Source organism: Alligator sinensis, unplaced genomic scaffold, assembly GCF_000455745.1.
Source record: "Alligator sinensis unplaced genomic scaffold, ASM45574v1 scaffold570_1, whole genome shotgun sequence".
Lineage (NCBI taxonomy): Eukaryota > Metazoa > Chordata > Crocodylia > Alligatoridae > Alligator > Alligator sinensis.
The window spans coordinates 559,148-575,800 of record NW_005841997.1 but is presented as its reverse complement, the minus strand read 5'-3'; the positions used below and the strand labels follow the sequence as shown (position 1 = coordinate 575,800).

General features: G+C 43.0%; 1 protein-coding gene across 1 annotated transcript in view; it reads left to right on the top strand.

Moving 5' to 3' along the window:
* Positions 1–16,653, top strand: part of CLTCL1 (clathrin heavy chain like 1) — a 43,698-nt gene that overhangs the window by 20,375 nt on the left and 6,670 nt on the right. Inside the window, 22 exon segments of the mRNA XM_014518928.2 lie at positions 786–908; positions 2,521–2,658; positions 2,959–3,123; positions 3,591–3,771; positions 4,246–4,409; positions 5,652–5,777; positions 6,373–6,515; positions 7,401–7,524; positions 7,527–7,655; positions 8,980–9,102; positions 9,531–9,676; positions 10,410–10,593; positions 10,908–11,100; positions 11,581–11,738; positions 11,863–12,027; positions 12,557–12,664; positions 13,097–13,264; positions 13,352–13,501; positions 13,642–13,773; positions 14,176–14,286; positions 14,815–14,985; positions 16,583–16,653. The exon segment at positions 16,583–16,653 is cut by the window's right edge and continues 16 nt beyond it. Coding sequence (XP_014374414.1) covers positions 786–908; positions 2,521–2,658; positions 2,959–3,123; positions 3,591–3,771; positions 4,246–4,409; positions 5,652–5,777; positions 6,373–6,515; positions 7,401–7,524; positions 7,527–7,655; positions 8,980–9,102; positions 9,531–9,676; positions 10,410–10,593; positions 10,908–11,100; positions 11,581–11,738; positions 11,863–12,027; positions 12,557–12,664; positions 13,097–13,264; positions 13,352–13,501; positions 13,642–13,773; positions 14,176–14,286; positions 14,815–14,985; positions 16,583–16,653 — 3,173 coding nt within the window.

Genomic DNA, 16,653 nt, shown 5'->3' with positions numbered 1-16,653 from the left:
GCACTCTCTTTTTTTTTTTTTTTTTTTTTTTTTTTTTTTTTTTTTTTTAATTGGAGGAGCTTTGAGAGCTGCTGTTATTAAAGTGCACAGTGTCTCAAACTGGTGTCCCTGTGCTGAAAAATGGCGCTGGGAGCACTTCAAAGCTCATTGAACAAGCTTTAGTTAAAGGGCCCCTGCCACCTTTTTAGCACACAGATGCTAATACATGAGATGCTGGAGCATGGTAGTTAGTGCCCCGGCAGACTTTAAAGTCTGCTCTGATGTGCTATAATTGCAGCATGTTGGAGCAACCTTGCTGCATGTGCTTTGGTCCCCTCGGATCTTAATGTCAGAGAGACTCTGCATTGGGTGCCATTGATCTAAAAATATACGTCTCCTCCCTAATGGGACTCATCTTGTGTAATCCTGGACAAAGTAACTTTGCCTGTGCCCTGTCCTTCCTGCCTTAAACTCTAGATGGGGAAGGTGGTGTGTGTGTTTGTGTGTCTTTTTTTTTTGTTTTTTGTGTAGTTTTTTTTTCTTAAATGCTTTTCATAGACTTTATGAAGTAGTCTAGTTCTGACTCTTGATAAGCTATTCTGCCCTGTGCTCCACTTGCTCTTTTGGTATGTAGACTTGATATATCATCCCAGGATGGGAAGAAAGAATCATGTACCTCTTCTATGCAGCTGCTGTCAATTAACTTAATATCTAGGCTCTCAGTGGGTGACATTGATTAGAAACTTCTAGGGCGCTACCTGAACTGACATGAGGATCTGAATTTTGTTTTTTACCCAATGTTTCAGGTTGGCTATACACCAGACTGGGTCTTCTTGTTGAGAAGTGTAATGAGAGTCAGTCCAGAACAGGGTCTGCAGTTTGCTCAGATGCTGGTGCAGGATGAAGAGCCGCTAGCCAACATTAACCAGGTAAAAATAAAGCAAAAAAAACCTAACCCAGCTGTGCTATCACTGTACACTTAAAATCATAGAAACTAAGGGCTGGAAGGGACCTCAAATGAATGAAGGGACCTATGAATCAAAAGATTCCTGCCCAGACTAAAGGGGGCTGAACTACTGCCAAGATAAAATGATCCCTGCAAGGTCTGTCCAGTTGCTTGAAGACTTACGAGCTTGGGGGCTGTACCACCTCCTTGGGAAGTCTGTTCCAGATTCTGGTCACCCTTACCATAAAAAACAAACAAACCCCAACCAACCAACCTTCCTTGCATCCAACCTGAAGCCATCCTCTAGCAGTTTATGGCCATTGCTCCTTGTCCTCCCCCGGAGTGCCCTAGCGAACAGTTCTTGGTGTGTGGGTTTTGTGTTCTAATGTATGGTGCCCAGAACTAGACGCGGTACTCCAGCTAGGGGTTTTGCCAATGCTGAGTAGAGAGGAATCGCTTAACCCTGCTCTCAACACATTGGCTAATGCATCCTAGTATGCAGTTGACTCTGACTAGTAGTGCACTGGCAGCTCGGGATCATCCTGTGATCAACCATAAACCTGAGGTCCCTTTCAACCACTGGGCAGGGCATCTTTCCCCCTAATATATATTCATGTCACTGGCTACTTCTCCCCGGATAAAGCACTGCACTTATTGAACTGCATCCAGTTCTGCTCTGTCTACTTTTCCAGCTTGTCCAGGTCCACTCAGATCCACATGCTATCCCCTATCATGACTGCTTTTCCCCATAACTTGGTATCATTCACAAACCATGGCCATCCTGCTTTCCTTGGCTAAATCCATTGATAAAGATGTTGAACAACCTGAGGCCAAGAACTAAATCCTATGGGACACCACTGGCCACCTCCCATCAAGACAATACAGACCTTCTCTGGGTTGACCCCTTAGCCAGTTCCCAACCCACCTGACCATAGACTCTGCCAGCCCACAATCCCCTAGTCTTATCTTTAAAAAAAGAAAAAAAAGCATTATGGGAGACCATATTGAAGACTTGAATTTTTTTTTTTTAAAGTTTGACATCAACTGTGTCTCCCACATCCTAAAGTGTGGTGTTCTCTCACAGGAGGAGATGAGGTTGGTCAGACATGACCCTCCCACAACATAACTGTTTGGCTGTCCCTTGGCATCATGCTTTCTGCCAACTTCACAGATGGATTTTCTTAAACCTTTTTTCTCTAAACTTTTACCTGGTATTGGTCAAACTGACCAGCCTATAGTTTCCCAGATTCTCCTTCCTCCCCTTAAAGAGTGGCACCACACTAGCCTTCTTTCAGGGTCTTTCCTAAGTACCACGAGTCTCTTCAAATGGCTTTTGCCAACAGTCCCACAATGACTCCAGCCAATACCCTTGGCACTCTTGAATGTAGTCGATCTGGTCTTGCTGACTAAAGATGTTCAGCTGCTCTTAAGTGCTCCCTTTCCAATTTGCCACTGACTGTGTTGGCTGGCAATTGCCCCTCCCCATCCCCCAATCCATCTAGTATCAGACCAGGCAGGCAACCACCAGTTGCATGCAGGAACCTTGTACTCCAAAATTAGGTGACTGACTACCTTCATCTCTTCTGGCTTTGTAGATTGTAGATGTATTCATGGAGAACAGTCTGATACAGCAGTGCACTTCCTTTCTGCTGGATGCACTGAAAAACAACCGCCCTGCTGAAGGACATCTCCAGACCCGTCTACTGGAAATGAACCTAATTCATGCACCCCAGGTAAGGCCTGAAGCTAAGCTTTGTCCACTGTTGCTTTTTTTTAGCCTATTTTTTAAAGCAAGCTTGAACTCCTGAATGGTACCCTGAGGCTAGTGTTCTGTAGCTTTGGGGAATGGCAGGCTAGTGTTCAGGGATACTTTTAGGCTTGAGGTAAAAGTTGACCAAGAATACAAAGCTTCCTGCAGGAATATGGTGAAGTAGCAAGCCTCAAATGTCTAATCATGGTTCTTCCCTGTGTTCCAGAACATGGCTCTCTACTAGCCATTTTCAGGTGTTTCTCAACAAGTTTTTTGGTCTTAGGTTGCAGATGCCATTCTTGGGAACCAAATGTTTACGCACTATGATCGTGCTCACATTGCCCAGTTATGTGAAAAGGCAGGCTTGCTGCAGAGAGCCCTGGAACACTACACTGACCTCTATGATATCAAACGTGCTGTTGTTCACACACACCTTTTGAACCCCGAGGTAAGAATAGTACCTGAATCTACCTAGGTTAAAATTACTGGCTTGTCTCAAAGCAACTGGGGGCTTCCCTTCTGAAAACAGAAATATTCCTGTAAATGAGGGACTATAGGGTGGGACTCCTTAGATTAATTCACCTCTTCTGTCATGGGTCTTTTTGTGGGGGGTTCTTTTTTCGTGTCCAGTAGAAACTGGGCCACCTGTCTGACCTACACTTGAAGGATGGAGGAGAACACAGTTCCTTCAACTCTGTTGCCTATAGCTTTTTTAGTGCTGACATTTTAGCTTTTGGCTGTCCTGAAATATGCACCAATTAAAACCCAGTTTTGGGGTTAAACAATACAGCAGATATCTTTTTTTCTTTTAACTTCAAAGAGATTGTATATAAACTGTAGAAGTGTTGCAGTAAGCAGGTGGAAGAACTTTTTTGGTCTCTGCTTTCTGGTAAGAAACTTCCATGTCTTTCTCAGTGGCTTGTGAACTTCTTTGGCTCCCTGTCAGTTGAGGACTCTGTAGAGTGTCTGCGTGCAATGCTGTCGGCCAACATCAGGCAAAATTTGCAGCTGTGCGTGCAAGTGGCTTCTAAATACCATGAGCAGCTTGGCACCCAATCTCTTGTGGAACTCTTCGAATCTTTCAAAAGTTATGAAGGTATGATGCTTGGTGGTTTGTGTGGGGTTTTTGTTTTTTTTGTGTGGTGTTTTTTTTTTGTGTGTGTGTGTGTGTGTGTGGGTTTTTGTTTTGCTCAAACCTCTTCTAGAAAGCTGCTGGTAGACTTGTTCCAGGCTTTGGGTGACCTCCTAGGTACTACTCCTTGAGCATATTATTTAGTTGCTGTATGGCTTCTACTAGATATGTAGGTGTCCTGGAGGCTAGCAGCTATACAGGTAGCCTAGCCTCTGGGCAGCCTTTCATGGAAATATGTACAGTAACCATAGTGACAACTTTTTGCTCTCCAAAAGCTTTTTAAAATACCCTGCCTAACTGGATTTAGAAGCTTGGCCTACTGATGGTGCACTTCCAAAGGTTTTTTTAGGATTATTTTGAAAACTGCTCTGCAAAATTGTGATCGTTCACAGATTTGAAAGTAACCTATTTCCTCCCCCCCCCCCCCCCTTGCAATAGGACTATTCTACTTCCTGGGGTCAATTGTGAACTTCAGCCAGGATCCTGATGTCCACTTCAAATATATCCAAGCAGCTTGCAAGACTGGCCAAATCAAGGAAGTGGAAAGGATCTGTCGTGAAAGCAATTGCTATAACCCTGAACGAGTGAAAAACTTTCTGAAGGTAACATCTGTCTAGAATTATTCAATAAAAATAATACTAATACTAAAAGTATAGTGTCTGATATCTGAACTAGCTTTGGTGATGGCACAGCTGATCTTTAGTTGCCAACTGTTCCTTCAGGGAGTGCTGAATTACCTCATGCATTCTACTTGGCAGTGAGGCTCTAAATATCTTGGTGGTATTGCTAGGAACAGGTGGAATTTAATTGTACTGAATGTAATCGTAGCAAGGGAGGGTTGGAAGGGGCCTCTGGAGGTCACCTAGTCCAACCCCTTGCTCAAAGCATGGCCATCCAACTAGATCATCCCAGCCAAGGCTCTGTCTAGCTGGGTCTTTTAAACTTCCAGGGATAGAGATTCCGCAGTCTGCCTCTAGGTAATGTGTTCCAGTGTTTTTACTACCTTCCTAGTTGGGAAGCATTTTCTCTTTTTAACAAACGTCCCTTGCTGCACCTTGAGACCATTGTTCCTTGTTCTCAGTGGTGACAGATGCCAGAACAGTCTAGTGGGGGGGGGGGGAATAAAATTCTCTGAAGTAATTGAGGTGGGGGTAGAAATACTAAGTCAAGTACAGAGGTCCTTCTTGGTTACCTCTAGGAATAATTGGGCTACATTAAGATAAGTTTGTGGCTTTTTTTTGCATATTGCTGGGACTGCATGCAAGTGTCTCCTGATCTGATCAAATCTTGAATCGGTTAGATGCCGATTTCTACCAAAATGGCTATTGGCCCCTTCTATGGGGACAAAACACAAACCATTGTGGCACCCAAATCCTTGGATGCGTTCTGCAGTAGGCTTAGCAAGGCTGTAGGAGAGATGTGTAATAGCTTGTTTTTGAAGGAGACAACTCCTGGCAAAAGCAGGCTTGTTACAAAGTTCACCTAGCTTAGCCCAGATGCCCAACTCAATGAACTCTTTAGATTAAAAAGAGATTAATATCTTAGATGCTTGACTGTCCTTTTTTCATACCTCAAATCAAAGAATTACTGGTTGGTTTAGAGTCCAAGTCAAAATGCAACTCGCCTGGCTGTCTAGGAATTGGGGCTGGGCTTGTGGGAAGATCTCCAAAATAGATATCAGACTGCACTTCTGTTTTCACTTAAGGGCTGCTATTCAGTGACCATCACTGGGCTAGCTACTAAAATTGAGGGCTTTATGATAATCACCTTGTCTGTACAATTTACATAATGAGCCTTTTTGTTTTGTTTCTCCAACCTCTTGTCCTTCTGTTGGTGAAATACAGGAGGCCAAGCTCACAGACCAGCTTCCTCTGATCATTGTGTGTGACCGATTTGACTTTGTTCATGATCTGGTTCTCTACTTATACCGCAACAACCTACAGAAGTACATAGAGATCTATGTTCAGAAGGTAAAAAACAAACAAACAAAAAACCAAACAACTTTATGGAGGTCTGGCTCCTGAAGCTAATCCTATATCGGGAATGCCACAGATATAATATAATTTCTACCCAAGGCTGTCCATGGGGTGGGCAAATTAGGGTCTGGGGCAGTCACCCCATGCTTTGGGGGGCCCTTGGAGTTGGGTAGAGCAGCACAGTGACTCTGTGCTGCTGCCAGCCTTGCATCCGGCTGCCTGGCATCCCTTCCCTCCCCTACTGCAGAAGCCTGATGCAAGGAAGCCAGCAGTGGATGACTTGTCCCAGGCCCTACACCCTGCTTGTCATCTGTTCCCACCCCTTTAAAAGAATAGGATAAGAATGAAATGGCAAATCTTTTAGACCAAACTTACTACTTTCTGAATGTCCTTTTAAACCTAGGAGTACAGTACTTGTAGATGAGAGCACATGCTACTAATCTATTTCTGGCACAGACATTCTCTGAGCCATGCTGGTATGTGGTTCCACAACTTCCAGTAGCAGACTGACTTGCAGTCAAGTCTGAATTCTTTATCTCCTGGTTGTATAGCTACTAAGTCTTGAACTAATCTTAGTAATGGTTTCTAGGTGAATCCAAGCCGTATACCAGCAGTTGTTGGAGGGCTGCTTGATGTGGATTGTTCTGAGGATGTTATTAAGAACTTGATTATGGTGGTTAGAGGCCAGTTTTCAACAGACGAGTTGGTGGCTGAAGTGGAAAAAAGAAATAGGTAAGTCTGGAGAACATAAAGGTACTTGATACTGATAAATGGCTTTTACAGTTGTTTACAAGCATTACTTCAGAGTTGCTCAAAAGCAAAAAGAATAACTGCTGTGCCCCCTTGGCCTGTCTCACTGGATCAGGGAAGGGGGTACTTGGATGTAGAGAAGTAGAAGAGAACTTTTTTCCATTATTTAAATGGACAGGGAAGCTTAATTCCCCAAGATTCCAAGCTCTTTTTAGGGCTCTTCTTGTATAGTTTCCTGAAACTGGGACGAGGGGTACACTTGCAGGTATCTAACTGAAGTGTGGGAGATCCTTCAATCACGAACAGTAGATTACAAATTTTGAAAAAATAGAACCAAGCCAATTCCCGAGTACTGCCCTGAGTTGGTTAGCTGTAGTCTCATGTCACTAGCAAATACCTTGGTTCACAGAACTCATTCCTGTTGACCACTAACAGGATCTGAACACTACCTCTCTCTTTTTTAGTAAAAAAACAAACAAAACAAAAACATTCTCCCTAATTCAGTGCTAACTGGTGACCAAGATCTTCCTCATTACTGCTTAAATACATCTTACTCATGCATACTTCTCTCTTTGGACCTGTGAAGCTTTTGCCTTTTCCTTTTGCTCTTCTAGTTGTCCTTCTTAGAAAAGCTGTGGAACATGCATGCACCTTCCAGTAAAAATCTTAAGGGCCACTTTAGACAGTTACTTCATAGATTGGGTAGAGATACTCCTATAAGAATATCTTGAAGACATAAGATGGATGGTTCTCCACTGAACAGAGTCCAGGAATAAACCTATTGTTGACAGACTCAAGTTGTCATGCTTGGGTTGTAGAAAGTATATGCAGCATGCTTCTATCTTTTTCCCTTCTATTTCTCCAAAGGCTCAAATTGCTGCTGCCGTGGCTTGAATCTAGAATTCACGAAGGCTGTGAAGAACCTGCCACCCACAATGCTCTGGCCAAAATCTACATTGACAGTAATAACAACACAGAGCGGGTACTCCGTGAGAAGAGCGTTTCCTCCGTGAGAATCCTTACTATGACAGCCGTGTTGTAGGCAAATACTGTGAAAAAAGGGACCCGCACTTGGCCTGTGTTGCTTATGAGAGGGGCCAGTGTGATCTTGAACTTATTAAGGTTAGCCAAATTCTTCTGCAGTTTTTGGGGGTATGAGAGGGGCCAGTGTGATCTTGAACTTATTAAGGTTAGCCAAATTCTTCTGCAGTTTTTGGGGGGGGGGGTGTGTGTGTGTGTGTGTGTGTGTGTGTTAAATACAAAAGTGAGTGGTTTTTTAAGTTTAGACCACTAGATTGGACTAGATCCCTACTCCATACTGATACTGGCACATTGCTTGCTTTGGTGCCACGAGAGCTATCTGTTCACTATGCAGTGACTAGTAGTGTAAATCACTGTACCTGCAATAATGATGAAATGGTTATGCAGCACAGGCACAATGCAAAACTCCTCCTCTGAAAAGCTGGCTGACTACTCCCTTTTTGGCTTTTAGAAAGCTTTTGGATCAGATGGGAGCTGATAGTAGCTGGGCCTGACTATTCCAGGCTTCCTCTGGGTGTGGGTTGTAAATATTTCAAGTGAACAGAGGTGCTCTGTGTAAAAGAGGGCTCCCATTCTTCCAATAGCTTAACTTTTTGTCTCCAAACTGACTAGTCTGAGCATGTGAGATCTTAACCACTTTCCCAGAGCAAAGACCTTTAATTACTGTGTGCACATAGAGCAGAGGGAAGGGTGATGGACTGCTGGTACTAGAATAACCTGGGTTTTAGTCTGACAGTACTTGCTAAAGCTTTTATCTTGGTACTCTATATCAAATAATGAAAGGAAAATTGATCTCAAACCTCCCCTTCAGATGCATTTAATGTGTATCAATACTAAGTTGTTGGCAGAAGTGTCAAGGGGCCTCTAACTGTGTAGCTAGGCTTAGCTCAATATAAAGTTGATGAGTTCTAATTACTTATGCAGTCATAGAACAATGTGTTCTGCTGTTCATTCATGGGACCATTTTGGAGTGTTACAAATTCTTCTATCCTACCATGATCTTTAAAAAATCATTCTGTAGCAATGAAGCAGAGCAAAAATAGGCGAGTTCCTACATTTGGAAACTAAGTCCACATGAAACTTTTATATAGGTAGAGAAATGGTGCAACATCTCAGTGGTATGTACTGCTGTCTACCATAAACTGGATGTCTGACACTAACCGTAAACAGAATCAAGGAAGTCCCAGAAGCTCTACAGAAGTTCTAGTCCTAGCAAGCTTTACAGAGCAGGTAGATACAAACCCCAGCTTGGAATCCATCGCTTGAGTTCCAGCTAGAACAAAACTCTTGGCCATAACTTTTTACAGAACGTTTGAGTTGATGACTAGAGTTGAATGAAAAGCTTAATTTACTCTTTCCACTGAACAGGCACAGCTTTCAGTGTTTAATGTCTCTTGTGGTCTAGGTTTGTAATGAGAACTCCTTGTTCAAGAGCGAGGCCCGCTACCTTGTACGTAGGAAGGATCCAGAACTTTGGGCAAACGTTCTTGAAGAAAACAATCCATTCAGGCGACAGCTCATTGATCAGGTATGGTAGAACAACTAGCTGGCAACATAAGTCCAGTCTTAAGTACTGGACTTCAGAAACCCTCTTGCATTTACAACTGACCCATGTTAAGCAGGTAGTGTTTGCACTCATCTAAAGGAGTCCTCTATAGTTAGCCATTGCTGTTAGAGCTACAGATTAAAATATGCACTCTTCCTTAAGCTTCTGCTGTTTGCACTCCAACCTCTGGCGCAGTGAGCCTACCCTAGAGTATTGAGAGGCTAGACTAGTCTCCTTTCTAGAAGCAAAAGAAATGGTTCTCCTGACTTTGTCAAGCAATACAGAAATAGCAGTGCTTTAGAACTTCCTAATTTGGGAGGATGCTTATTCTGTTTTACTGCTTGGGCTGGTAACTTAATGAGTTGGAATTGGACTAGACTAAGCCTTCCAACTCTGTTCTTCCAAACCAGGTTGTTCAGACGGCTTTGTCAGAGACGCAGGATCCAGAAGAAGTTTCTGTTACAGTGAAAGCCTTCATGACTGCAGATCTTCCCAACGAATTAATTGAACTGCTGGAAAAGATAGTATTGGACAACTCTGTGTTCAGTGAGCATAGGTAGGGGGCATCCACATACCACCTTTTTTCCTGTTTGTTTGAGAAACTTGCTAAGGAAAGAACTACTTAGTGGTTCAGCTCTGTTCATGTAGTGCTAGCAGAGGAACAACCTGACTCCTAGATGCATAAAAGTGGCTTAGCAACTTCAGTGGCATCAAGATGTCCAGCAAAGATGACCATCAAAGTAATGTTTCTTAACTGAGTAAAAGTGAAGCAACTTGAAGATTTAACAGAGCTTTTACTGTACATCTTTATCTGGCATCTCCCAGGAATGGGGGATGCCAGTTAATCAAATATTCTGGTTAATCAAATGTGCACTGTCTGGTGCACTCCCTGGCATCAGTGTGCCAGGGGACAGGGAGGGGAACCCTACATGCAGGCTGCTTTGTCCTGTGCTGTGGGCTGAAGAAGTGGCAAGAACTTTGCTTGTGGTGGCAGCAGACCTAGAAGTGCCACTTCTGGGTTTCGCTTTTGCCACATCCCTAGGATGCTGGCTAATAGTTAACTGGTACTTTTATTAGCCAGAAAACACAGCTTTTGCTGTACTAATATTAAAGTTGGCTTAGCTTTTAATTATTTGATTACTTGCTTGTAGTAGGCACTTGGCAAAACCTATGTTGCAAGTGCCTTTCGGGGTGTAGAAAGGCAGGAGTCTGCTTTTTGGAGTTTTGCCTGATAATGGGTCAGATAATGCTACCTAGTATTCTAAATGCTTTGCCTGTGGCTCTTAAAGGAACCTGCAGAATCTACTGATCCTGACTGCCATTAAGGCTGATCGCACTCGTGTGATGGAATACATCAATCGGTTGGATAACTATGATGCCCCAGACATTGCAAACATAGCTATCAGCAATGAGCTATATGAAGAAGCCTTTGCCATCTTTCGGAAATTTGATGTTAACACATCTGCAATACAAGTGAGATGCTGTTACTGGTGGCTTATTTACCATGGGTGAAATGGGGCAGAAGGGTGAATAACTAAGGTATACCAAACAATTTCCCCTCAAAGAACCCAAAGGTTGGGGGTGGTGTTTGTTTAATCCAGAATATTAATAGTTAATATATGGCTTAATTGCTTCATTTCCTCTTGGTGGAGAAGCTCTCTTTCAAAACAACATGTTGGGCATGGGGAAAAGGAACTTTGTTTGCTTGCACTAGAGTCTTGGTGTAACCCTTCTCTTCAGAATGACTGTTCTTAAGGAGCCCTCCCTCTTTTTCCCTCCTACCTTAGGTGCTGATAGAGCATATAGGCAATCTTGACCGTGCTTATGAATTTGCTGAGAGGTGTAATGAGCCAGCTGTCTGGAGTCAACTAGCCAGAGCACAGCTTCAGAAGGACTTGGTGAAGGAAGCCATTGACTCTTACATAAAGGCTGATGATCCCTCTGCTTACATGGAAGTGGTTCAGGCAGCTAATAGGAATAGTAAGCCAAGGACTCTTGAAATCTGTAGTTAAGTGGGCCTGCCACACATGAGAATGCAGCTCATATCTAAGCAGTTTGAATTCTTGGAAGGGGAAGCACTTTTAAAAAAGATTAATAGTATTCTCACTTGGGCCCACCCACTAGAGGATTTTGACCGGTTTTGGTCATTGCTATCCAGGAGACACTGGTATTTAGCACAGTCTACTGAATTGCTTTCTTTGACTTGAGTTCTTTGGAGCTGCAGACTGCAGCTTATTCTTACTGCATTGTTCTTTCTTTTTTTAAAGAACCCTAATTTAAGAGGGGGGTGGTTTATAAGTATCCTAATAAGGCTGCCTAGTGATTCTGCATATCCACTCTGGTAGAACAACTTGCTGTACATGGTTTGTCCTCTAGAGAATGGAGTTGGCAGGGGGTGGGGTGGAAATCGTGTGGAAATGAATTTGGGATAGGAGGCTTAACTTCTTTTATCTTTTTAAGACAACTGGGAGGATCTGGTTAAATTCTTGCAAATGGCCAGGAAAAAGGCCCGAGAGTCTTACGTGGAAACTGAACTCATTTTTGCCTTGGCAAAAACCAACCGCCTGTCAGAGCTGGAGGAGTTCATTAGTGGTCCTAACAATGCCCATATACAACAGGTATGTTCTGCTCAAATACTCAAGTCTACAGGCTATCAACATCTCAAGGTTGTTGGAACTTTATTTTTTTTCTCTCCCTCTCCATTATCTATTGCAAATACCTTGGGTTTACTTATCTTTTTAGGTTGGTGATCGCTGCTATGATGAAAGAATGTATGAAGCGGCCAAGCTGCTCTACAACAATGTGTCTAACTTTGGTCGTTTGGCATCTACCTTGGTGCACCTTGGAGAGTACCAGGCAGCAGTAGACAGTGGCCGCAAAGCCAACAGTACCAGGACATGGAAGGAGGTAAGCTGTCATGCTTTTCATCTTGAACTCAAACCTGTCCTAGCCAACACTGGTGCTTCTGAGTATCCAGTGATGTGCTCTTTCCAATCTAGAGCTAGATATTCCTATGAGTGCCATTTGGAATAATACTACTGAAAGTCTAGGCTGTTCTCTATTTAAAAAAAAAAAAAGTGCTTACCTGTTGGCAGACCTTGCTTGTAGTTGTTTGTAATTGCATAACACTAGCAACTCAAATAGACTTCACAGAATTACCTGTAAGAAGTGGCCAGCCCTGAAGCTGCTTATTGCTGTTTTAAAGAATTGCACACTACAGATTTCTTAACTAGGCAAAAATCAAGTTCTTATTTTGACTTGGTACTTCTGCTTGAGGGTGGCAATCCAAGATGCTGGAAAAAACAGATCAAGGAGATGTCATCTTTCATCGTTTTGTGGAGAAACTCTAGCCTTTCAGTTTTTTTCCACTTAATCGAAAGGCTGATCACTAACTGGATGTCCAAATTCTGACTAGTGTCCAAACTCTTTATTGTAGGTGTGCTTTGCCTGTGTGGATGGAAAAGAATTCCGGTTGGCGCAGATATGTGGCTTGCATATAGTAATCCATGCTGATGAACTTGAAGAGCTGATTAGCTACTATCAGGTGAGTTTCTTGATTGTAAGAAAACTAGCCATAAACCAGAAGTGGTCAGAACTGAGGACTAGTTTTTGCTAGATCTCCAAGTAACAAGCTTTTGTTCTGTCAACTTAATGAAACTTGTGTAAACATTTAAAATGTAACCCCAAAGTTGTGAAAAGAGCAGGAAAATGGTGTACTTGGAGCAGATGACAGATGGGGGAAACTCCCCCCCTCCCCCCCAGGCACGTACATATGTGTACCACCCCCTTCCCCTTGTGAGTTGTCATGTAATTTTTTTTTTAATCGGCCTTCAGTGAAATGGAGGAGTGGCCCTCTAAGCCCTACTTTGTTAAAATCCAGATGTTCTTCTGTGGTAGAGTAACTTCAGCTATGCTATGGGGGTTGAATCTTGCCATTTTTTTCTATGTCTACAAGTAACATCCCCTTTCATTGCAGGATCGTGGCTATTTTGAAGAGCTAATTGCTCTCTTGGAAGCTGCTTTGGGCCTTGAGCGTGCTCACATGGGAATGTTCACAGAATTGGCCATCTTGTACTCCAAATTCAAGCCTCAGAAGATGAGGGAACATCTAGAGCTCTTCTGGTCTAGAGTTAACATTCCAAAGGTAGATCTCTGCATAATCAAGTGCCTAGTGAGTGGGTGAGTGACTGCTTGACATGTCCCCTCTTTAACATCTTCTGCCCTGTCCCAGGTGCTCAGAGCTGCTGAACAGGCTCACCTCTGGGCAGAACTGGTCTTCCTATATGACAAGTATGAAGAGTATGACAATGCAATAATCACAATGATGAACCATCCCACTGATGCTTGGAAAGAAGGACAGTTCAAAGATATAATTGCCAAGGTAAATAGCAGCTAGCTTGTGGGATCCTGCTAAAGTAGGTGCTCGGTTGATCACAAGCTTCAAATCCATGAAGGATCATGTAATGATGTATAGAACTTCCAAAGGAATGATATTTGAACTCCCTGTATCTGCCCATCTAGGTAGCCAATGTGGAGCTGTATTACAGAGCCCTGCAGTTCTATTTGGACTACAAACCTCTGCTGATCAATGATCTTCTGCTGGTGTTATCTCCACGGCTGGACCACACCAGGACAGTTAGCTTCTTTGCAAAGGTGAGCTAATGGCTGTGGATATTGGAAACTAAGCTTTCTTTTGGGACCTTTCCAGTGTGGCTTTTTCCAGGCGCTGGCCTGAGAAGCTAGGTCTGGGCTGCATACAAGGCTAGGAGTCTAGATAGTACTTGAATAGCATGAAGTAGAGCTAGTTGCATCTCCCAGATGGTGTAGTAATGGAAAGGTTAGAATTGTTTCAAAACTTTGAAACACTTTCTTTCTGGTAAGGTTTTCTTTCCTGCCACCAGTTTCTCTGAATCGTCTTCAAGCTGCTGGCTATTGCCCTATAGTTCTATGACAGCAGTGGCTGCTGCTGCTGCCTTTGGGGAGCTGATCAGATGTGCACACTGCTCAGTAACTGACCCTAGCATTTGATGCATACCTTCTTTTTGCTTATTCCAGGTAAATCAGTTGCCTCTAGTGAAGCCTTACCTGCGCTCAGTCCAGAACCACAACAACAAAGGAGTCAATGAGGCTCTAAACAACCTTCTGACAGAAGAGGAGGACTACCAGGTGAGCCTTTCCACATAGGGTTCTGTGGGAATTACAGGATGATTAGTGCCTCTGTCTACAAAGCAGAAGCTGCATTGGCTTTCCTACCTCCCTATTTTTGCTTATTTCCCATAACATCCCTGCAGGCTGCTGTGAGCTCCATGTTTTGTGCCCTGCATGGCCAATTTTTGTTGCTTTCCAACACTTAAAGTTCACTTCCAGAAATGGAACAGCTTTCCACTTTTGAAAGGGATCAAAGGGGGGGAGGAAGGAGGTCCTAAATGGAGACACTTTTAAAGCTACCTGCATAATTGTGTAAGCCTTGTAGAACTGATTTGAGCTTTTGCTCCAAAGCCAGTTTTGAAAAACTGAGCAGGAGGTGCTAGGAAGAATATTGCTATAGCTTCTGTAACTTACAGTGGACATTTGCCTTAGCCATGAAGCAATTCAGGCTTGTGTACTCTTCTTGGGGGGGGGGCTCTGCTTTTTCTAGAAGCATTCAGAGGCTTGCTTGATGTTTTGCAACTAATGGTTCTTTTTCTGAAACAGGGTTTGAGAGCTTCTATTGATGCTTATGACAACTTTGATAACATCACACTAGCTCAGCGTCTGGAGAAGCATGAACTGATCGAATTCAGGCGTATTGCAGCATACTTGTACAAGGGAAACAATCGCTGGAAACAAAGTGTGGAACTCTGCAAGAAGGATCGTCTCTACAAGGTTTGTTCCTTTAGAGGAGCAAAGTTGTCTTCAAGCCATGTAAATGGGAATATTGTCAGTCTTGAAACTGGCGCAAGCTTTGGCTCTTTTTAAATTTGGGCTTTTTGAACACCTAGTATTAAGCAAAATGCCTTGACATTTTTTCACAAATAAGTGTTTTGGAATATGGGTGACATTCTTGCTCTAAGACTCTATTTATATTTATAGAGCTGTGACTTTGCCACTGTCTCATGAGGTTGGAGCCCTGCCTGTAGTTTGAAGTACTTTTCCCCTTTAACTTAAGACTTGAGGTTAAAATTCAGCCAGAATGGCCCAGGTATGTACTTGGCCTGTATCTAGAGGGATAGTAGTAACAGTGCATATACAAGGAAGTTGATGGCTTAAGTACATACTAGAAGAGTGGAGTGGTATGGTCTGGGAACTAGACTGAGATTGTCAACTGCCTCCTTCTAAATGAGGCAGCAATGTCTTGCCATGAATCCTTGTGACCTAGCTAAGCATTTTGAGGTCTAGGTGAAATATGGCTATTAAGGAGGTCAATAAGTAAGAAACCCTACTATTTTTCCATTGAGCAGTACCAGGGAATGCAAAATGTCAAATTGATGGACCTTTTTTCTGAGGAAGCAAGTCAAGATTGAGACTTCTAAGACGCCTGTCTAGTGATGGGTTACTGGCTATTATTCCCCTGAAGGCCAGATAAATATGTACCTTGTGGTCAAACTGAAGATACCACAAACTTCTGTAAACCCCAGGCTCACTTCAGGTGCTGTGAAAGGATGAACATAGTGCAGCCTAAGAGTAGAGTGAGTTATGTGTTTTTGTTTTTGTATTATTAAAAAAAAAAAAAGTTGGGGAAGGGGAAGAGCTGGGATATGCAAGCAGAGAACCCATTGGAACAAAAAGACACATTCTGATCCAGGTAATGGATAAGAAGCCATGGTTCCTATATTTAAAACAATACTTAACACAATCCTGTCTGTGTAGAGGATATAATATTTCTGCAGTTGCCACTCAAACTGGCTTTAAAACACTGCTGCATGAGAACAGCAATTCTGAGGCTGGTCTTGGAATAATCCAGGGAAGGTAAGTGTGTTAGATCTACTTAATGAAGTATTTTATCTCTTGACAGACTGACACATCCTAGAGAGCAATTGTTAACAGGAAGGCCACTTGAACAAACCAAATGTGACTTTGAATGTGCATACTGAGGTGCTAATCCCACATTTCATAAGGATTGTGTGTAATACTAGGTTAAAAAACAACTTGACACCAATGGATTCTGTGTGGGTAGGCACAGCTGAAACCAGCTGTTCAGTAAGTTGTACTAGCTACTTTAAGGCTTTCTGTGCAAGAGCTCTAGCCACCTGATACCTGCCAGTAGCAAATGTATACAAGTAGCAAGACCTACAAGTTGGGGCTTTTAAAGTTCCCTTTGCTATTAGCCTGCCTTGATTTGTCTAAAGCACCCCTTTTGTATTTGTGGTGGTCAGCTTTCTGGAGGAGGCGGGGGGGAACCAAAAAAAACCAAAAAACTGGCTTGCTTGGAACATGGGTTGGAAACAACTTGGTAAGACTCATTAAACACTGTCTCTTGTAGGATGCTATGCAGTATGCTGCAGAGTCTAAAGATGCAGAGCTGGCAGAGAAACTGCTCCAGTGGTTCCTGGA